General features: G+C 39.4%; 1 protein-coding gene across 9 annotated transcripts in view; it reads left to right on the plus strand.

Annotated features, from left to right (window-relative positions):
* Positions 1-23,630, plus strand: part of csmd3b (CUB and Sushi multiple domains 3b) — a 938,142-nt gene that overhangs the window by 797,411 nt on the left and 117,101 nt on the right. For all 9 annotated transcript variants that reach the window (XM_035430384.1, XM_035430386.1, XM_035430391.1 and 6 more), the window contains 3 exons: positions 448-621; positions 19,032-19,214; positions 20,785-20,961. In XM_035430384.1, the coding sequence (XP_035286275.1) occupies positions 448-621; positions 19,032-19,214; positions 20,785-20,961 (534 nt within the window). The remainder of the gene's footprint in view (positions 1-447; positions 622-19,031; positions 19,215-20,784; positions 20,962-23,630) is intronic.

The following is a 23,630-nucleotide window of genomic DNA, read 5'->3' on the forward strand; positions in this document are numbered from 1 at the left end:
GTACGCACATTCTAATACCAATTAGCATTTTATTCTTTTATATGTCCCCAAGTTACTTGTTTGACCACTGGTACTCTGGATGAATTTGATTAAGTTAGCACAGGTGCAACATGGATTTTAGGTTGATCAAATTGGTGATTATATGGTTCTCTACCTGCAGTTTGGTGTGTGTCAGAAAAAAGGCTCCTGAAAAAACAGTCAGTGACTAAGCTTAACAGTCTAAGTTGAGACCATACTCTTCCTGTTACGCCATCATCTGCTCTCTCTGCCATAATTGCATTTGGCTAGAATCTAACAGATTAGTGTGGGTTTCTCTAGATGACTCTAGGTGTGATTTGCCTGGGAAACTATAGAATACTTTTGATTATGCCCTACTGTAAGAAACAATTTAAAATTGTTCTCCATGATATGCACATTTTTGCAAGTACAATTTGTTTTGTCTTCCAGTCATTGACTGTGGTCACCCTGGCTCACCTCCTAATGGAATGCTTAGTGGTGACAAGTTCACCTTTGGGTCAACAGTGCAATACTCTTGCTCTGGGGGAAGGGAGCTAATTGGTCAGTCATCACGCACCTGCCAACTCAATGGACATTGGAGTTCCCCCATACCCTTTTGCTCAGGTGAGTGTGCCATGATTCAATTAAATCATTTAAATCATTCTGACCGAATTAATTCACTATAACACCATCTGCAGTAATATTGTCATGGTCTGCTTAGAGTACAGAACAGAAAAGCAGGATTTGTAATAGCACATAGAAATCAAGTATTAGAGGCTTTGAGAGTACCATACAGTACAGTTTAACTGAACTTCTTTCTCAGATTTTTTTATTTTTTATTTTAGTTATGTAGTCCTTCGTATTGTGGATCTGCAGATGACATTTTTGACCACATGGCGGTTGCTAGTGGATGGCGAAAAACAGCATTGTTGGGCCATTTGTTGTGGTAGGCATGCTGTGGACAAGTCGACGAACAAATAAGTTGAGCATCTGAAAAATGATTATGAAAATAAAAGTACAACTTAATACAATCATGGTGATTTTGTGTCCTGCAATGGGATGTAACATTATTCTGATAAATTTGGTTACATAGTGGGGTATTTCCGAGTTAGCAGTAGTAATGTTGGGAATATGATATTCACACAGTAGTTGTATGTTCCATTCTGCCCCATTTCCAAGTTCCATAATTATATCTGGGCTCGACCTTAAGGGCAGTGTTCTACTTGCCCCATACAGGGCCACCATAAAGGGGGGGGGGGGAACCAGGCTGGTGGACCCTCCAAATATTTAATCAAAATGCTATTTTGGTCAAAAAATTATAAAGCATTTATGTTGCATGTAAATAACACCAGTTGTGGCAAACACGCCTGCCACAGGCCACCGAAGTGGCTTTCCAAGGGGCCCTCCAGCACAGAGACACAGAGAGATGATGTTCAAATAGTCCACATTTATTTATGAGGGTTTGGCAAGATGTTACAGCCAAGTGAGCAGATCTAAAACACTGTCATGACAGAGAGGCTCCCTTGTGTGGGTGGGGATGGCAGATTTAACCTGTGCGCACTGATTACCTCACTACACACAGGAACCCCTGTTCCTGGGCCCAATTAGCCTGGCCAATTATCTAATTCATAACCAATTATCTAACTAGCCAGGTCTAATTAGCTTGACCCAGGGCAGGTGTGGCTGCTTAAACCAGCCATCCCCACACCACACCAGTGTTTATTTTATAATTTATTATCATGCTGTTGAAGGTCAATACTTGATTTAGCCTTTGACCATTTTGTAAAAATGGTTGGATCACCTGCGCTGTCATGTTAAGAGTTTCCAAGCCTACTGCAAACTTTCAAAGGCAAACTCGTTTGTTCACAATTACTCTCATGCAAAGTGGCTTGCCATAATCTGTGATTCTTACATGGTGGAACATCACATAAATCAGACACACACTAACAAAATGAAAAAAAGAAAAGTGGCGGAAGAGGTTGGTAATTTCAAGAACCCTAATGGCAAATTTTTTTTTTTAAAAGAGGTGATGCAGACATAGCCAAATGTAGTTGACCCTTGCACCTACAGTAGCTAGCTCGCTGGCTATCATAACTTCTGTTTAAATCAATGTTTGGATATTTCATTAAAGAATAAAAAAACTGGTTAAACCACTAAAGCCCAATGGCCATCAAATTAGAAACTAGCTTTTAAAAATAACATTGTCTTATTGATTAAAAAAAAGTATTGCTTGTTTCGGTCATTGATTCAAGGTGCAGAGCTATAACCAGTTTAGATTAGATTAGACCCTTTGTACTTTGATGAAAAAAACTGTCTCAATTACTAAAACCACTAGAGATTTTAGAAATAACAAGGCTGGGCTGAAATTGACGACCCAGGTTGATTATTATGGTATTTTAGAACCAGGTAATTGTCCACAACATGTCAAACAACTGCCAATATTACAGCTATGAAAATTACATTATCAAAATCCCCCCTGAGCCATAAGCAATCATAGGCTAGGAAAAGTCGATGCATTATTTCCATTGAGCTGAAAGTGGTTTGAGGATCACTTGAAAACAAGCGTTTCTATGTATGTAAATAGAATTTAAAATGTGATATGTCTTCTATAAAAGCAACTTCTTACCTTAAAATAGTGTAAAAATGATCTCAATTAGACATTCCAGTGCCAATAAAATTGCATGAAAGCAAGTTACTACCTGAAATAATAGACCCTCTCTATGATCTACCCATTGTGACGTTTACCCCTGCTTGGTAACTCGGTACTTGGTACTGTATACATTACAGTAACCTTACGGTCTTGTATTCTTCAGGCTCAGTTCTGCAGCTTTCCAAATTTCCAATATTGCTTCCTTCTAGCTGAAATAACCACTGAGATATTCTATTGCATAACCAGCAACTTCTAGGAGAAGGAATTTACAGAATGCAGAAGCAACAGCATTGCACATCTATTGTTTATAAGGGCTTTGTTCATACAAAGTCAGCTTGGACCCCCTTCAGGACTTGTGAGTCTAAGCTGTTTATATTTGCTGTTAACTATGTTCTATCATTTCATTTGTATTAGTTTTTCAGTCATCTTCCAAGTTCTAGGCTCACGAAGTAGGCAGTTCTGTTATTTTGATTATATTCTATATTGTTATTTTACTTCTGTATTGGCCAGTCGTAAATCAATCAATCAATCAATCAAATTTTATTTGTATAGCGTATTTTACAGCAGTTGTCACAATACGCTTTACAGACAACCCTGGCCTAAACCCCCACAGGAGCAAGCCTAAGGCAACAGTGGCAAGGAAAAACTCCCTGTGGCAGGTGGGGAGAAACCTTGGAAGGAACCAGGCTCAAGGGGGAAACCCATCCTCCTCTGGTCGGCTCAGGGTGCCGACTGGTGACCAACATGTCAGTCAGTTTTATAAGGTTGATGATGTGGCTCAGATGATGGGTGGGGCCGGGCGGCGGTGATGGGGAACAGCAGGTGGCGACAGATGTGGGCAGGGTGGAGGCAATGACAAAAGAGGGGCTGGACCGCAGAGGTGGGGGAGACCAGATGATTTATGTGGCTTTATGTAGCTAATGTTGTATTATGTGTGTGCAAATGAAGGCCTGTGTATTTGTGCCTCTACCATCTGTGTCTGCAAACAATGATTAGGTTGTGTTACAAACACCAGGTTTGGGAAATACCCTGTAATCACAAACTATTTACAATAATAGTGTCCTTTATCACTATTGCAGTGATTTATCTATCTATCTATCTATCTATCTATCTATCTATATATATATATATATATATATATATATATATATATATATATATAGTACAGCATACAGGGTATAGTTATATATATATATATATGTAGTACAGCAAACAGTGTATAGTTATACATACATATATATACACAGTGGGCTCCAGAATTATTGGTACCCTTAATAAAAATGAAGAAAAAACGCTGCATATAATAAATGACACATATAATAATCTATGTGTGATGTACAAACATATGGGAAAACTATATTTCAATACATTTACATAAGTAAAATCTAACAAAATGAAATTGGCAATACAATTTTACTTAATTTAGTTCATCTCAGTCTAATATATTATGGGAATATATTGTGTCATTCCATCACTTCCAGTTTCACTAGAGAATAAAAATGAGGTTAACAAGCATACAAAATCCCTTTGTCATCCATTAGCATTGGAAAAGCCAGATAACTGTCAATTCAGAAAAGACCGATGGTAATTTACCGTCACAAGTCTGGTAATGGGTACAAAAAAAGACATAAACGGTTAAACATACCACTTAGCACTGTAAGTGCAATAATTAAAAGGTGTAAAACATATGGAATGGTAGAAAATTTGCCAGGAAGAGGAAGCAAGTTAATGGTGTCCCCACGGACGGCGAAGAAGACTAGGGGCTTCGTACCTCTTAGTGCGAAGCCCCTAGTGGCACGCCGGCGTGAAGATAACTGGACTCAGACATTCAGTGCTACTGCAACCAAAGTATGAGTTAAAAACAGAAACGCGTTGTTTTAATTTCATTAGTAGACGATACAGGACAACTATGCCGAATACGGAGTTTCGCAGCGCCACCATTCATTTAACACGCACCCCCTCCCTGCAGTCTACAACTACACCTCCCATGTCATATAATGGACAATATTGTCTATCTTGGCATTCATAAAAATATTATTTCACCACTAAAAAATCGTATTCCTCATAGTCATAGCAACAAGATAAACCCGACAATATCCCTAAGACATGCCCAGTGTTGGGGAGTAGTGAACTACATATAATTAAACTAGTAGTTTAACTACATTTTGCAGTAGCTTGCTGGTAGTTCAACTACATTCATATCTGCATAGTGATTCAAGTAGTTAAATTACTTTTTTTTGCAATTTTTTGTATAGTTAACTACTGAAACTACAAACAGTTTTGGGCCATAAAAGGAAAGGAATTATTTTTTTATTTTATTTTACCATTGCTTCTCTACTGTAACTGAACACCCTATGACCAGCCCCGCCCCCTTCTCTTTCGTCCCGACCGCTGTGAAGGCATGGCCAGGCAATGCATTCGTCAGACAGCCACCACCACACCTTTGTGTAGCGCATGTGCGAAATGGCGGGCGTTGCTGAGTGCTCACACGGCGATAGCGTCATCATGGATAAACCTCCCAAATCTCAGCCTGAGGAAGAATCGCCATGGCCATGGCAAATACAAGACACTGACTATCTCCATCGACAAAACCTACGTTTTTACTTGTGAGCTATGCAAGCCAAGAGTAAATACACTCTCTACTGCAAAGACATCAAGCACAAATCTAAGAACAGAGGTGAGTGTATTAACATCGACTTTGCCAGCCAATTTAGCGAAGTTTAGATAAGTTAGCCACGTTGTAATGTTACATATCGATTTAATTCAGAGAACGTTAACGTTGGTCTAATTAAATACAGTCTGTAGCGTTAATTCGTCTGACAACAATTATGTTCTATCAAAAACGAACATGTCGCTAACCAGCTAATGTCAGGTTTGGTGACTTAAAGCAAACATTAGCTAACGTTAGCTGACCTAGTCATACTATTCTCATGTATTTTGCCGCCCATACAATATGGCGCCATGCATGGGACCGGTCTTTCATGATAATCACCTAATATTTGATTACAATCACCTGTGTTTGCTGACCAAGGTATCTGCAATCAATCCAATGCTATGAATAGCTTAGCCAAAATCATTCAAATGAATAGCGTTTCACAGGTCAGCGTAACCGGAAAATTTATCGTCGCATTCAATTATGCATTTACTCTGGTAGCAGTAAAACAAAGAGGCTGCTAACGAAACGTCAACTATTTTTCGGAATTTCTTGGAAAATACTATTATTATTGAGGACTTCTGAGCATAGCTAAGCCATATGTTTGCTGATAGACCTAGCTGACATCGTTTTCTGGTGTAAGACTGGAGCGGATAGGACTATATCATTGATTTCCTGTCTCGTCTCTATCTACTGAAAACAGATAAGATTTCATCATTGCTGTGTAAGTATTACTGCTGAAAATATTTCGGTTATATACGTTATTTTTTTTAATTGGGTGTCTTTAAATAGGTTAGTGGTATTATATAATGTGGATATTTCACACTGTAATGCAAGTTAGCTAGCAGTGTAATAGTTTTTGTGAAGCATGCAACAGTGATGACCTGAAAGTTGGAGCATTGCCAAACGTGGTGGACCGTTGAAAATTGTTTTCATGTCGTCCCAACATAAACATACGAGAGTACAGAGTATAGAAATACATACGAGAGTTAGCCTAATTATTACACATTTTTATTTAGGTACTGTGCCGAATTATGTGACAGTATTTTTGCATTATTTTTTAACCTGATAGCAATGTTCTTAAAACTTTATAAGGGGCTCATTTATGTGCTTTATAATGGACAAAAAGCATTTTATTCATTTTTGGAGAGATTTTGGATATGTTTCTGGTAGGGATGTATCCGAATCCGAATACTGTATTGGGAAAGCACGAATAATGTGATGGAAACAGATATTTCTTCTACCCTAAGTTGCTCGTTATTATTCGGAAAAAAAAGTCAGCTCCATGTCGAGTTCTCATAAGCCGCGTTTCCACCGCGGGAACTTTACCCCGGAACTAGGAACCTTTTGAGGAACTCGGTGCGTTTCCGCCGCAGGAACTAGGGTCTAAATTTAGTTCCGGGGGCTTTATTTTACCCCCAGAAAAGTTCCTGCTCGGGGGTAGGCTAGTACCCAAGCGGCCAAAACCAGACTTCGTTTTTGAAGCTCATTTCCTGGTGTTGTAGTTCCTGGTTGCTCACTAGCGCCACTACGGATGGCTCCAGTATAGGTGTTTTCATATCCGGTTTCCATGTAAGTCTACGGTACAAATGCGATCAAAATACAAAGTCAATAATTTTTTCTCAAAAGAACAAATAGTCATAATAGGTGTATTTTATTGGTCTTATGACTGTCCATGGGTCGATTTCATGATTTATTGCGTCATTTGGGCACAGTGCCAATATTTGTTCTGGACCAATGAGGTACAGCTTGCGTCACTTCCGGATTACTGCGGAGGACTCAGCTACAGTAGGGGCTACAGTCTATGGTCACTGGGGTGGGCGGTGGCGCTTCTTGGCCTTGCCATTGCGGCTCCGGCTACGGTCCGCCTGTGCTAAGTCTGAAAATGCAGGCATCCCATTTCGTGGTGATTTCATTATGGCGTGTGCTATTTACAGCTGCTCTAGACGACCATAAAATAATCCTCCTCTTAAGTTTTTCGGTATCCGAGTCATTTTTACTATTTCCTTTAGCCTACTTAACCAAATAATTACTTGGCAGAAAGCGTAATCAGCTTGCTATATTTGGTAGTCCAGTAGTAGCCTGTGCTAAAACAGTTCGCAACTTCGGCTACCAAGCCATTTGACTAGCTAGCTAACCTTAACCGGCAAACATTCAATCTGTCAAACGTGTTTGGCGGCTTGTCAGTCGTGTACATTCCGTAAATGTCTACCTGGGCCACGCTTCACGCATGTGACAAAGCTACTATAATCCCGATTTTGGGATAAACACTTTCAGTTTCACGAAGCGAATTAAGAGTTTCAAGGTTCATTTGCTGAATATACAACACACGATGAAATCACACACACGGAATTTAACGAAATTAACCATCTTGGCATTTAGAAAGGAACATGTTTTTAGCATTTAAGAGACCGACAAGCTAGGCATTTAAGACAGTGGTTCTCAGAATCGGTTCTGGGGGCTCCTTGCGTATATTGGCTTTTCTCCATTGGTTTTGATGATTTACAAGAAAAAAATAATAGCCTAATAATAATTATAAATTCAACGTAGGCTACATTATTTTTGTCTTCATGCACCAGGTGGAAAACTTGCCGTACAAAGTGCGTTGTCATATTTACACGCCTGCAGATCAGTTATTAAAATACTTGGTAGATTTGTTAATCACCGCTGAGTGTTAATTTTTGTTCGGTAGAAAGTGATTTGCGAACGATCGGTCAGCTAGCGTCACCCAGCAAGTGAACACCACAAACGGCGATGGAGTAGCTAGTAGTAGCAGGCTCATTATCTGACTGGCGAAAACCTACGACGATAACTTGCTCGGTTAACAGCAGATCTACCAGACAGTTATACGAAAATTTGCCTAGTCAAATCACCAGTAGCCTACACATCTCCGATTGATTGACCATCAGTGTAGTCAATGTTCTTCCCCTGTGGTTCATATTGCTAACGCGTGAGCTAACCACGGACAGCCTACCTAGCTCACTGGCAAGCTGATATGCTAGCTAAGCATATTCGTTTTGCTGAGAAACATAAATTGAAGATAACTGAACATAGCCTAATTGTATTTTTAATGTCATACATAACGTGATTACATGACACAGTAAAGTCACGGATGGAAATTAAACTCCGTAAACATCTGATAATATATTTTAAAACATAACGGCAGACTCTGGTAGAGACTGTAAAAAATATGGAAACAGCTACTGTGACGTCACCCATTGACTCTCCGTGGGTCTCTAAAACACGTTTTGAAGCTCAATGGCGGGCGCGGCCATTTTCTCGATTTGGAGCCAAAACCATAGAGTTAAGCGGTCTTGTGATTTTTACAATTTGATTGACAGTCCGGTGCGGAAAAGCCCCTCAACCTGAACGAGGCTAGCTGACTGTCTGCCGTTATGTTTTAAAATATATTATCAGATGTTTACGGAGTTTAATTTCCATCCGTGACTGTACTGTGTCATGTAATCACGTTATATGTATGACATTAAAAATACAATTAGGCTATGTTCAGTTATCTTCAATGTATGTTTCTCAGCAAAACGAATATGCTTAGCTAGCATATCAGCTTGCCAGTGAGCTAGGTAGGCTGTCCGTGGTTAGCTCACGCGTTAGCAATATGAACCACAGGGGAAGAACATTGACTACACTGATGGTCAATCAATCGGAGATGTGTAGGCTACTGGTGATTTGACTAGGCAAATTTTCGTATAACTGTCTGGTAGATCTGCTGTTAACCGAGCAAGTTATCGTCGTAGGTTTTCGCCAGTCAGATAATGAGCCTGCTACTACTAGCTACTCCATCGCCGTTTGTGGTGTTCACTTGCTGGGTGACGCTAGCTGACCGATCGTTCGCAAATCACTTTCTACCGAACAAAAATTAACACTCAGCGGTGATTAACAAATCTACCAAGTATTTTAATAACTGATCTGCAGGCGTGTAAATATGACAACGCACTTTGTACGGCAAGTTTTCCACCTGGTGCATGAAGACAAAAATAATGTAGCCTACGTTGAATTTATAATTATTATTAGGCTATTATTTTTTTCTTGTAAATCATCAAAACCAATGGAGAAAAGCCAATGTACGCAAGGAGCACCCAGAACCGATTCGGAGAACCACTGTCTTAAATGCCTAGCTTGTCGGTCTCTTAAATGCTAAAAACATGTTCCTTTCTAAATGCCAAGATGGTTAATTTCGTTAAATTCTGTGTGTGTGATTTCATCGTGTGTTGTATATTCAGCAAATGAACCTTGAAACTCTTAATTCGCTTCGTGAAACTGAAAGTGTTTATCCCAAAATCGGGATTATAGTAGCTTTGTCACATGCGTGAAGCATGGCCCAGGTAGACATTTACGGAATGTACACGACTGACAAGCCGCCAAACACGTTTGACAGATTGAATGTTTGCCGGTTAAGGTTAGCTAGCTAGTCAAATGGCTTGGTAGCCGAAGTTGCGAACTGTTTTAGCACAGGCTACTACTGGGCTACCAAATATAGCAAGCTGATTACGCTTTCTGCCAAGTAATTATTTGGTTAAGTAGGCTAAAGGAAATAGTAAAAATGACTCGGATACCGAAAAACTTAAGAGGAGGATTATTTTATGGTCGTCTAGAGCAGCTGTAAATAGCACACGCCATAATGAAATCACCACGAAATGGGATGCCTGCATTTTCAGACTTAGCACAGGCGGACCGTAGCCGGAGCCGCAATGGCAAGGCCAAGAAGCGCCACCGCCCACCCCAGTGACCATAGACTGTAGCCCCTACTGTAGCTGAGTCCTCCGCAGTAATCCGGAAGTGACGCAAGCTGTACCTCATTGGTCCAGAACAAATATTGGCACTGTGCCCAAATGATGCAATAAATCATGAAATCGACCCATGGACAGTCATAAGACCAATAAAATACACCTATTATGACTATTTGTTCTTTTGAGAAAAAATTATTGACTTAGTATTTTGATCGCATTTGTACCGTAGACTTACATGGAAACCGGATATGAAAACACCTATACTGGAGCCATCCGTAGTGGCGCTAGTGAGCAACCAGGAACTACAACACCAGGAAATGAGCTTCAAAAACGAAGTCTGGTTTTGGCCGCTTGGCTAGTACTTTCCAAAAGTACCGGAACCTTTGGGGTGGGGCGCAACCGCTGAAAATTTCTGATTGGTCGAGTACTCGCAGCATTTTTTTGTGTTTATTTTCAGGCGCCATGTTTAAAAATATGCAGCCGCAAACCGATTTATTTTCATCATAACTTCAAATCAAAAGCCGCGTTTCCACCAAAATTACCTGGAACTTTCAGTCCCAGGAACTACTTTACCAGGAACTAAAAGGTTCCTTCAGCCAATGGTTGTCTGTGTTTCCACCGGGGTCTAAATGCTGTTTTATACTTTTGCGTAGTCTGCATAGTTTCCGTTGTGTGCGGCACTCCAAATGTATTAAGTTTATTCACATCTTCTGAAGATACGGTTCAGCAACCTTAAATAAATAATGAAGGTTACAGTCATAGACAGGTAACAGTCAGAAAAGAAATGAATAAAAGAAGATACCAGACCACTGCTTTCCCTAGTTAATCCCAAAATGAACATAAAACAGACCAACATTCAAAAACCAAAAGACATCAGAATATTCCAAAAAGACCAGAGATGTATATAGAATGCCAGACCTAGATGCAGGACTCAGTTGCCCACCTTCATCTGTTAAAACACTTTTTATCTACTGAAAGAGGGGGGACACCCCCTCTGCTCCTAGCCTGAGCATTCTTGATCAGGAAGGATCCAAGGAGTACTGATTTCTTCCCTGATTCAGGTCTCCCTATAATACAACACATCTTTTTACTGTTACAGGTAAATTAACCTGCTCTCCTGGTGAGCATTGTGGTGGCAGTCCCCTGCCCTGAATTAGGTTGGCTAGAACTGCAGAGACTTGATTTGACAATGCCACTCCCAAGTTGGGAGGGTGGGAGACCCTTAAAAATGTGTCCTGTTATTTGTGGTTTAAAGTTTGCCACGCAGGATGCAAACAAACCGAGGCAAGGCCAAAATCCAGAATGACCAGTCTTTGGTGGTCAAAAGCAGTAATGTCTGAAACCATTACTCAGGTGTGACACAAGTTTGTAAATGAATAGGTTGCAACCCACTATTACTCTACTCTACTCTTGCTCTTTTTCCTAGGTGGTGTCAGCTGAAGTCTGCCAAGGGGATAATGCGACAGAGTTGGCTTGGCTTGTTATTGGCTTGTTTTTTGTTTCTGGCAACAACAAGGACTTTTGTAAGGGTCTGAAATTGTTTTATTTAAAATTCTGATGGTAAAACCGCTATTACGTTCAACATAATGGAAGTAATTAGCCTATTTGTCGTGGATTTCGACACAACTAAGCCCACTGGGTTATTTGGTGACTATGCACTGAAGTGGCACTGCTGGGTGTATTTCAGTGAAGATTAAGCTGCGCACTGCAATTTTAGTGCAGCAGAGTGCAATTTTGGTGTCTGCTTAATCTGCTATTTATGCTTGCGCCTAGCTCATGGCTACTTGCTAATTTCGGGAACCATTTTCATGGATCATATACTGTCCAGTTTGACTTTGATATAAATCCCGCAAGCAGGAAAATTGCATTTATTGTCCTTTTTAAAATGTGAATTCCTGCATGTATTTCTGTTTTTAAATGTGTATGGCTGTTTTCACACTGCACTGTGGTCCCAGGGTATTCTGTTCTTTTTCTTACACACGTCTGTAATGAAACACAAATTGAACATGACCGCATTTTAATTTAAATTATGTTAATGTAGTTAAAATGGTAGTTACATGCAAGATACATGCATTAGTTGTCTCTGTATATTGTTAGGAAGCGTAGTTAATGTTTGGGTCATGCTATCTGCATAGCCTGTAGGCTACATTCAAAATGGAGTCGTAAAAAAAATTGTAAACACAGCTCAGGAATGCCATTTGGAGTTCTATGGTATTAAAGACTAATAATATTGAATAATAACCAAGGAGAAAGTCTCCTGCAATGTATGCAAGCTGAAACTAACTATCCAAAAGTTGAAACCTTTTTTCTACTCCAAAGGAGATTAATCAGTTCAGTCTAGTTTATGTAAGCCACGCCATTGTTTTGAATTAATTATGGACTCCTGGACAGACGTCCTCTGCATTTCCCAGACATTTCATCTTTTTGGGACTGAATATATCCATCCAGATGGGATTTATAAAATCCTAATGTTTTCTAATACTGATGTTTTGCTCATTCCGTAGAGTGCATGAACAAATAGCCTAGTTTTATGTTCATGATGCACCAACCGCTTTTGTTAAAATCTAATAATATCGTCATCGTAAACATGTGATACACTATATGACCAAAAGTATCTGGATACCTCTTAGTCTGGGGCTCTTTTTCAGGGTTTGGGCTAGGCCCCTTAGTTCCAGTGAAGGGAAACTTTAATGCCACAGCATACAGTCACATTCTAGATGATTCTATTTTCCCCCAGTAGTTTGGGGAAGGCCATTTCATTCCACACACCAAAGTCCATATAGAAATATTTTTGTTGAGAACTGTGTGAAACAATTTGACTGGTTTGCACAGAGCCCTGACCTCTTCCCCATCCAACGCCTTTGGGATCAGTTGGAAAACCAGTCTTAATTTCCCAATCAGCACCCATTCTCAATAATGCTCTTCTGGCTAAATGGAAGCAAATCCCTTCAGAAATGCTCAAACATCTAGTTTAAAGCCTTCCCAGAAGAGTGGAGGTTGTTATAGCAAAATTAAATTATCTTATAAGATTCGTTCAAACTCAATTTTTGGAAAAAGTGACGGCCATACTCCTGCAGAACAACTCTCACACACTTATTTTAGGAAAAGCTTATTTTGGAGAGTATATCCTCATCTACCATTGTAGTGGTAGGCCAAAATACATGCTGTAGAATGTTACAGTTATACCACCTAGTCGGTATGAGTTTGAGTTTAACAGAGGGGCGGAATAATTGTAAGGGTAAATGAAAACGTAATCGCTTTTTTCTTCACATATTAGTGTTAATCAAAGAAACACATTTCCAGTGGTAACATGAGATCAGCACATCCTCAGATTTTGAAGCATGGCTTTATTAATGAAAAAAGAGTGTGTGTAAACATTGACGCACAAGCAACTTCATAACTTTGGAAATGTCCACATCGATGAGGAAAACTTTAACAAGGCAAATAGCCTTCCAGACAGATGAGTCTATATGCTTATTACAGGGTTCGTACGGTCATGAAAAACCTGGAAAAGTCATTGAAATTTAAAATGCAATTTCCAGGCCCTGGAAAAGTTATGGAAAATAATATTTTTGGAAAAGTAATGGAAATATAGCTAAAGTTGCATCAAATACAATTAATAATTAATCCAATCATAAAAATAGTATGTATAGTAATAAAATGTAAATTGGCACGTAACCTTCGCGGTATTTTGGTGGTGTGAGAAGCGAATTCGGTCTGGCTCAATCTGTTTACAGGCACGCTTCTGCTAATGTAGCAGTTAAACGCAGGCCCTACTGTGCCGACAATATGCCAGAGAAGTGCAGTTTCAATAATATATCAGGGCTTGAAATTAACTTTTTTACGTGGTAGCACTGGTGCTCCCAACTTCAAAAAGTTAGGAGCACCCACCAAAATGTACAGAGCATCAACAATCTATGCAATAGATTTTTTATTGATAAAAAACGACAATATAACAGTACGGTTTACAAGTAACAGTGAAATTGTCACGCCTAAAATGTGTCGACTCTTCAAGGAATTGCGTGTTATGCATTCAAACGACAAAGCACTTCTCGTCACATTAATACCGCTAATTAAATCAACCGGCAGTAAACTGCATCGGAGAAATTATCTGTTTCAACTGGGTCGTTACACAAAACACTACGTTAATGTTTTAAAAAAATGCCGTAATCGTTCGCTTCAACTTTTCAGCTTTCGATAATGCTAATAAATTGAACATAAACTTTTGTCTTCAGGTAACATTAGTTACCGCGTTAGCTCTCTGTGTCGCGTGACCGTGGAGTGCTGCTAAAGGGAGTGATTGAAGGCTAATATTAACCAATTTAAAATCCGCATTAAAGGTAAGAATGTCAAGCTCACGATTGGTTAGAAGGGTCACCGAGGGTCATTGAGTATACTAACCAAGCGTCCAAAACCAAACTTCGTTTTTGAAGCTCATTTCCTGGTCTTGTTGTTCCTAGTTGCTCACTAGCGCCACTACGGTTGGCTCCAGTATAGGTGTTTTCATATCCGGTTTCCATGCAAGTCTACGGTTCAAATGCGGTCAAAATACAAAGTCAATTTTTTCTCATGAGTACAAATAGTCACGATATGTATATTTTATTCGTCTTATGACTGTCCATGGGTCGATTTCATGAGTTATTGTGTCATTTGGGCACTGGTATAATATTTGTTGTGGATCAGTGAGGTACAGTTTGCGTCACTTGCTGATTACTGCGGAGGACTAGGCTACAGTAGGGGCTAAAGTCTATGGTCACTGGGGTGGGAGGTGGCGCCTCTTGGCCTTGACATTGCGGCTCCGACCACGGTCCACCTGTGCGAAGTCAGAAAATGCAGGCATCCCATTTCCTGGTGATTTCATTATGGCGTGTGCTATTTACAGCTGCAGTGGACGACCATAAAATAATCCTCCTCTTAAGTTTTTCGGTAGCCGAGTCATTTTTACTATTTCCTTTAGCCTACTTAACCAAATAATTAGTTGGCAGAAAGCGTAATCAGCTTGCTATATTTGGTAGTCCAGTAGCCTATGCTAAAACAGTTCGCAACTTCGGCTACCAGGCCATTTGACTAGCTAGCTAACCCGAACCAAATATTCAATCTGTCAAACGTGTTTGACGGCTTGTCAGTCGTGTACATTCCGTAAATGTCTACCTGGGCCATGCTTCACGCATGTGACAAAGCTACTATAATCCCGATTTTGGGATAAACACTGCAAAATTTTCATTTTCACGAAGCGAATTAAGAGTCTTGAGGTTTATTTGCTGAATAACATACAACACACGATGGAATCACAGACAGAATTTAACGAAATTAACCATCTTTGTAAGGCATTTAGAAAGGAACATGTTTTTAACATTTAAGAGACCGACAAGCTAGGCGTTTAAGACAGTGGTTCTCAGAATCGGTCCTGGGGGCTCCTTGCGTATATTGGCTTTTCTCCATTTTGATGATTTACAAGAAAAAAAGAATAACCTAATAATAATTAGAAATTCAATGTACATTATTTTTGTCTTCATGCACCAGGTGGAAAACTTGCTGTACAAAGTGCGTTGTCATATTTACACGCCTGCAGATCAGTTATTAAAATACTTGGTAGATTTGTTAATCGCCGCTGACAGTGTTAATTTTTATTCGGTAGAAAGTGACTTGCGAACGATCGGTCAGCTAGCGTCACCCAGCAAGTGAACACCACAAACGGCGATGGAGTAGCTAGTGCAGTTACTGTCTCATTAACTGACTGTGGCGAAAACCTACGACGATAACGTGCTCGGTTAACAGCAGGTCTACCAGACAGTTATACGAAAATTAGCCTAGTCAAATCACCAGTAGCCTACACATCTCTGATTGATTGACCATCAGTGTAGTTGATGTTCTTCCCCTGTGGTTCATATTGCTAATGCGTGAGCTGACCACGGATAGCCTACCTAGTTCACTGGCAAGCTGATATGCTAGCTAACCATATTCGTTTTGCTGAGAAACATAAATTGAAGATAACTGAACATAATTGTATTATTAATGTCATACATATAACGTGATTACATGACACAGTACAGTCACGGATGGAAATAAAACTCCGTAAACATTTAATAATATATTTTAAAACATAACGGCAGACAGTCAGCTAGCCTCAAGTTCGTTCTGCAGTCATTCGTTCAGGTTGATGGGCTTTTCCGCACCGGACTATAAATCACATTGTAAAAATCACAAGACCGCTTAACTCTATGGTTTTGGCTCCAAATCGACAACATGGCCGCGCCTGCCATTGAGCTTCAAAACGTGTTTTAGAGACCCACGGAGAGTCAATGGGTGACGTCACAGTAGCTTTGTTTATATTTTTTACAGTCTCTGGTACTAACTAGCGAATGTACAGAGGAAGAGACGTCCGACTGAAAAAAGAAGAAAAAAGAGGTCGCACCAGAACAATTATTTGCACTCGCACAAATGCTCCCAATTATATTTCGAGGTCGCACAGATTAAATTTCGGGAGCATATGCGACCAAAATGATCGCAATTTCAAGCCCTGTTTGAGACATTGACAAAAATGTTAAACTATTCGAATTAAAATATGAGAGAATGTATGTAAGTGTGTCTGTCTGGTGTTTATTTGTTTTAGAGAGGCACCATATGTTTCAGATGCAGACCTAATTTTACTTCGTGTTACAATAAATAATTTTAAATCATCCCGCTGAGAGAGTCATTTGTTTTGGTCATGGAAATTCAGTTAAAGGTTGTGGAGAAGTCATGGAAAAGTCATTGAAAATCATTGGTGAAAAAGTGTATGAACCCTGTTATAAATTCCTGTGACCAGGTGGTCCATTAATCACTTGGAGAATCCAGACGATGAGGCTAATGCAACAAAAAAATTAGCTGAACATTTAACACTGAACTAACATGAGTAAAATTAATTTCTTATATAAACAATAAAAAATCATTTAAAATGCCTAAGGTCTCCCAAAGGGACACAGCATGTAGATGGTTTTGAACACTATCTAGTGTCCATAATCTACAAATCTGAAGCCCTCTTCATGACTTCCCTGGGTACCAAACCTCTCGTTTTCTCTTTAGATGACATTTTATAAACATATAACAGTGTTATAGCAGCTCCGAGACAGCATAACTGTAACATGTTATATTTACACAGGCGGAGACATCATGTTTTTTTTTGTTCCCTAGCATCCAATTCCTGCTAGAATACACTTTGAAAACCATACTAACTTCTCAAGGACAGGTCATTTTACAAAATGATGTATGATTTGATTTATTGCAATTACAGGGCCCATTATGTCTGGCATAAAGCAAATGCTGGATTTCACAGTAAGAACGTGCCACCAGTCAAACATGGTGGTAATGTAATAGTGTGGGGCTACTTTGCTGCCTCAGGGCCTGAATGACTGAAACGAGACAAAACTAAGGTTTTGGAGTGGTGTAGTCAAAGGCAGGACCTAAAACGATCAGTTCATGTTCAAAAACCTACCAGTTTGTCTGAATTAAACAAAGTAGAAGAAAAGTGAGCTATAGTTACTCCAAAGAAAGGTGAAATACATTGATATCAAATCACAGGAAGCATTTGCTGCAGTTATTGCTGCTAAAGATGGTACAACCATTTATTAAATTTAAGTTGGCAATTTCTCTTTCACATGGGTGATGTGTGTTTTTCATTAAAAAAATGAAATCATTTTAAAAATGAGTTTTGTGTTTACTCAGGTTCCCTTTGTCTAATATTACATTCTTTCTAAAGATCTGAAACCATTCCGTCTGACAGATATTCAATAATAGAGTAAATCAGGAAGGGGGCAAATACTTTCACTGTACTGTATATCTGGTGTGATATTTGATGTCTCATATTACATATAAGCTTGCACAGAGCGTTTAGATATCCTGGGATTTATTGATGTGTGCTGTATTAATGTATCAATTTCCAGAAAGTTACTGTGAAACCTTGGGTAAAGAAACTGTAAAGATGTAGTTAGTCAAGTTGCCAAGAGGGGTGGTAGGGAAGCACGCAGGACCACAAAATCCAGTGCAGAAAGTGCCAGGTTTATTTACAGTTCTCAGAAGTGTAAGTATAAACAACAAAAGACTAATTAGACAAAAAATAAATTCATAAACAAAAACCCTAATAAATTTACAGGCTAACCGTCACAATGTCTTAACTAGACAGAACTGAACGTCCACTTCAACAGCTCACTAAGCAACACTACCTCTACTCTCACCAACCACCTGCAGTCCCAAAACCTACTGAGTTCAATTTGAATTTCCCTCCAAGGGACTGTACCAACTACCTGACAGGGGAGCTGCATTACGCGTTGGATAGTATCTGTTTGGTAGTGAGTCCAAACATCACCACACAATACAGAATGTAAGTTTAATAATGAATTTGTTAAACTTACAATGAAAATTATTATAAATAATGTTTCACCATTCTGAGGTGCGCTTTAAAAATAACCCATAAAATTTGAAATTGAAAGATTGGTATTTCCCGGATATACGCAATTGTTGCATCCAGGAAATAAGTGCATTTCACCGCGGCGCCTCCGGCATAGCAAACATGGCTTCAAACTGAAAATGGTAAAAAGAGAAAATGGCAAACAGAAAGAACAAATCAGCTGAACAATGGATGGTGGACTTAAACGATGTGTTAGTAAATGAATGACTATGTGTGTTTGTTTTTACTGATAAAGTGAACAGTTGAAATGGAAACAATATGAAGTCCTTGGTGGACTAAAAGAGCAGAGAAATGGTGAGGGTAAAAATGAGTGTGACGTGATGAGGCTGGCATGAGGCCACATCATCACAGAAACCCTGATAACTTTGGCCAGACCAAACCAGTGAAAATACAGAGTATAGAAGAGAACACGGGAGCCAGTTACTATCTTTATGCCACTTGAAAATGAATAAAGGGTTCTTTTTAAGGATAACAAAAGTCTGCACAGCTGTTACTTGTACAGTGATGTATTCCTTATCTGTTTGTCCTTCTATGCAGGAGACACCTCTGGCACCTGTGGGGATCCTGGTACACCTGCCCAAGGGAGCAGAGAGAAGAGTGATTTTAGGATCCACAGTAAAGTGCAGTTCACCTGCTCTACAGGCTACACTCTGTATGGCTCAGCCAACAGGACCTGTTTTGCCAATGGCACTTGGTCTGGGACTCAACCGAGCTGCAAACGTGAGTACTAGATTCATATTGATTGCATAATTCCTGTGAAGAACGCACACAAACAAGAAAATCCTGGGCATTAATTCAATGATTAAGTGGAATTAGAAGACCTATCAATGTTCACATTCAACTGTAAAACAATTTTGTAAAACAGGGCTTGGAACTGTGTACCACAAGTTCATTCAGGACTACTATCATCAAAGTTAGAATCTTTATTAACAATCTTCACCCCTTTGCGAAAATGCCAAATCTGGCCAATCCTTGCCCGTCCTCATTATAAAATATCACTAACGTATTTAACTTCTTAGCGCAAAGCCCCTAGTGGGCGGCACGCCGGTGTGCCGAGATTACTGAACGCAGACATTCAAACTACTGCAACCAAAGTATGAGTTAAAAACATTTTGTTTTAGTTTCATTAGTAGACGATACATGACAACTATGCCGAATACGAAGTTTCACCACCAATGTCGCTCTGGTCGTACATTTAACACACCCCCTCCCTGCAGTCTCATCTGCAACTGCACCCCCCACACATGACATAATGGACAGTATTGTCTATCTGGGTATTTATCGAACGAATCAAGCCCGACTGTACTAAAAAGGGCGACAACGCCGTAAACAACAGGTGTGGTATTACGCACAGCTATTTTGGAAGATACCCAGGCGTCACAAATGCACGTATATTTCCCAAACGGATTGTCCAAGACTATATATGACCACACAGTCTCAAAAGGGACATCTCTACACGTAAAACCAACAGTAAGGATGTATATTTATTCAATATTTAGTCCCAGATATTGACTGTAGAATGACATAGTATCATTTTTTTTTTTAAATGTTCTTGTTTATTTCGTTATTCAGTGAGCAGCGTTTTCACTGCTGTATAGGCATATCTTAGGGCTATTGTCTTAGGGTTTATCTTGTTGCTATGACGGAATATGATTTTCTAGTGGTGAAAGCATATTTTTATGAATGCCAAGATAGACAGTATTGTCCATTATGTCAAGGGTGGGGGGTGTTTTGTAGATGAGACTGCAGGGAGGGGGTGTGTGTTGAATGAACAACCAGAGCGACAATGGTGAGGCTGCGAAACTCCGTTTTCGGCATAGTTGTCATGTATCGTCTGCTAATGAAACTTTCTGTTTTTATCTCACACTTTGGTTGCAGTCGCACCGAATGTTTGAGTTTAGTAATCTCGGTATGCCGGCGTGCCGACCACTAGGGGCTGTGCGCTAAGAGGTTAAAAACAAAGTGATGTTCAAAAAAGTTTTTAAAAAATAAATTAGCGTAGTTGGGCGTGCCTTTAATCTGTAGAAAAAAGTCTTTACCAAATGCAAAGTAATTAAGCTGAGGACCAGAGAAGCAAGTATGTATTCCACAGAACTTAAAATGTGCTTCTCTTTTGTGTTCTTGCTATGCCCTGACGAAGGTCTTTGACCGAAAGCTTGCCATTAAAAAGACTCATTTTTTGCAATACTCTGTTTGCCCTCAGCCTTTTATTACATGCTATATCATAAGTTCAAAAACATAATAATTTTAACCCTGCATCTGCCCTCCTCCTCTTCCACCCTTCCTACAGCGGTGCAGTGTGGCAACCCTGGAACCCCCAGCAACGGTCGTGTGTTCCGCATAGATGGGACCATTTTCTCCCACTCTGTCATCTACTCCTGTATGGATGGCTACTTGCTCTCTGGTTCCTCCACACGTCAGTGCCTTGCCAATGGCACCTGGTCTAGTAACATTCCAAACTGCACCAGTAAGTGTGTTCCTCAACCAAGCCTTCTCATAGAATAAAAACTTTTTTTTCTAAAAAAGGAAAAAATCCAAACTGAGGTCAAAATCATCTTTGATGGTGAATGCACGATGCATGTATTGTACTGAGAAGTCAGTGGGCTAGATTCAATCAAATGCACTTTAAGGGCATATGTAATTCAAACCAGTCTTAGCTGCCCTGGATTTATCCTGGGTTGTATCCCCATAAAGTCACTGTCAAACTCGTTTTCACAAAGTGATTGACAAAGCGATTGGGTTGTGTATGATTGGTCATGCTAAATGGTTTGGGTTGCAGACCCAAAGACAGATATTCTATCATGCTAACTTGTTTTATGCTTAGATCTTGATAGAACAGCATATAAGATATCATTCCAAGGGACAATATTGTTGTTACTTCAAAGCGACATTCTAGCATCATAGTATAATGCAATCTGAAGAAAAACACGGTTTTCAACATACAAAAATGCCAAGTTACTCAAACATACAAAGCACTATAGGTAATTAAGCCTGGCAAAATCTAGGCCTGTCATTAAAAATACTGATATCAAAATTAGGCCAAGTTACAAGAAACAATATTGACAATCTTAGCTAACACAAATTAAACATGCTGTGTTCCAAAGCAATGCTGCTACCCAATGTTTCCTAAATTATTTCAAGTAATTTGGCCCTGTGTTTTTTTCATCTTACCATCTGAACACATTGTGGTCATTCAAACTTTTAAGTGTCCCTTCAAAGTATCACAAAAAATTACATTGCCTCATGGAACAAGACATCATTTACACTTACACGCCAGATGGAATATGTTTATACTTGCTTGTCAAGTTCATTTTAGAAAATATACCGGCTCTTCTATATTTACAACATTTGTCACTCTAATTCCTTCTGTCTATATTTTACTTAACAAATCTCTCATGTGGTACCCAATCAAATGCCTTTTGAAAATCTAAGTAGATAATATCATATGCCTTGCTGTAATCAAAACACTTGGTAGAGTCTTCAAAGAATACCAGAAGGTTTGTCAGACATGACCTTCCATTACGAAAACCATGCTGGCTATCCCTTAGGATGTTGCTGTTTTCAAGAAATACTTCCAACTTGTCTCTAATGATAGATTCCAGTATTTTACTTATTATGAAAGTTAAACTTACAGGCCTGTAGTTTCCTGGATCAGTACGGTCCCTTTTCTTAAATATTGGTATTACCATGCTTCCAGTCCTCTGGTATCTCTCCAGTTTCTAAGGACTGCCTAAAAATACCTGCCAGTGGTTTAAAATGATCTCAGCTAGCTCTTTGAGTATTCTTGGTCTTATGCCATCAGGACCTGCTTCCTTGTTTGTCTTAAGTTTAAGTAATTCATGTAGTGCTTCTTTATCCTCTATTTCAATATCTGATAAGACTTGCTGAGTATGCCTTCCAGTCTATTAGTAACCTCTTCTCTAGTAACCTCTTTTCTTTGCTTCCCGTAGATCTTTTTTAACCTTAGCACGCATATTACAATATTCAGCCCTATTACTCTCAGTGCTGTTATTTTTATATATCTTATTCAGTTTTTTTTCCTTTTCTCAAACTCTCCCATATGGCTTTGTTTATCCACTGGGGGGGAGCACTTCTTCAACTTACTTTTTCTTACCTTTGGAATAAATTTACTTTGCGTCTCAAGAATAGCCCTTTTGAACCTACCCAACTTTTCATTCACAGTCTTGCAGTTAAGAAGTTTCAAGTCAATATTACTTATTACTCTTGTTGAAATTGGCTCGTCTAAAATAAAAAATTCTGGCCTTGTTAATTTGCCATAATACATCAAATCTAACTGCAGAATGATCGCTAGTCCCAAGTGGCTCAATTACTTCTATGCTACAAATTCTGTCCAGAATAGCACCAAATCCCGAATTAATTTACGTCTTGTGGGCTGATTGACATACTGTGCCAAAAAATGGTCATTTACATCTAAAAATTCTTCGTCACTTTTCCCTTATCCTGTCATCATTTCCCAATTAATAGCAGGGTAATTGTATTCACCCATTATAATAGTCTCACAATCCTTACAAGCTTGTTTTATTTTTCCAAAGAGCATTGAGTTCACACTACCGTCTGAAGCTGGCGGCCTGTAACACCCTCCTACCGTAAGGCCCTTTTTATGTTCCCCTATGAGCTTTATCCACATATCTTCACTAGGCACTAGCTGGTAAATTTCTGGAATTTTCTGTACATTAAAACTTTATTTTACATGGAGTGCTACACCCCCACCTCTCTTAATGGATCTATCCTTCCTAATGAGTTTGTACCCTTCTATATTATATTAATCCCCATCCTCATCTCCAAGCCATGTCTCTGTAATCCCAACTGTGTCACAACCCCCCCTATGTATAGGAGCCTCAAGTTCCAAAAATTTATTTTTTTATACTTCTAGCATTTAAGCAAAGACATTTCAGATGGTAAATGGTAAATGGACTGCATTTATATAGCGCTTTTATCCAAAGCGCTTTACAATTGATGCCTCATTCGCCAGAGCGGTTAGGGGTTAGGTGTCTTGCTCAAGGACACTTCGACATGCCCAGGGCGGGGTTTGAACTGGCAACCCACCGACTGCCAGACAATCGGTCTTACCTCCTGAGCTATGTCGCCCCTGATTATATTCAGATTATTACTTCT

Source organism: Anguilla anguilla, chromosome 8, assembly GCF_013347855.1.
Source record: "Anguilla anguilla isolate fAngAng1 chromosome 8, fAngAng1.pri, whole genome shotgun sequence".
Lineage (NCBI taxonomy): Eukaryota > Metazoa > Chordata > Actinopteri > Anguilliformes > Anguillidae > Anguilla > Anguilla anguilla.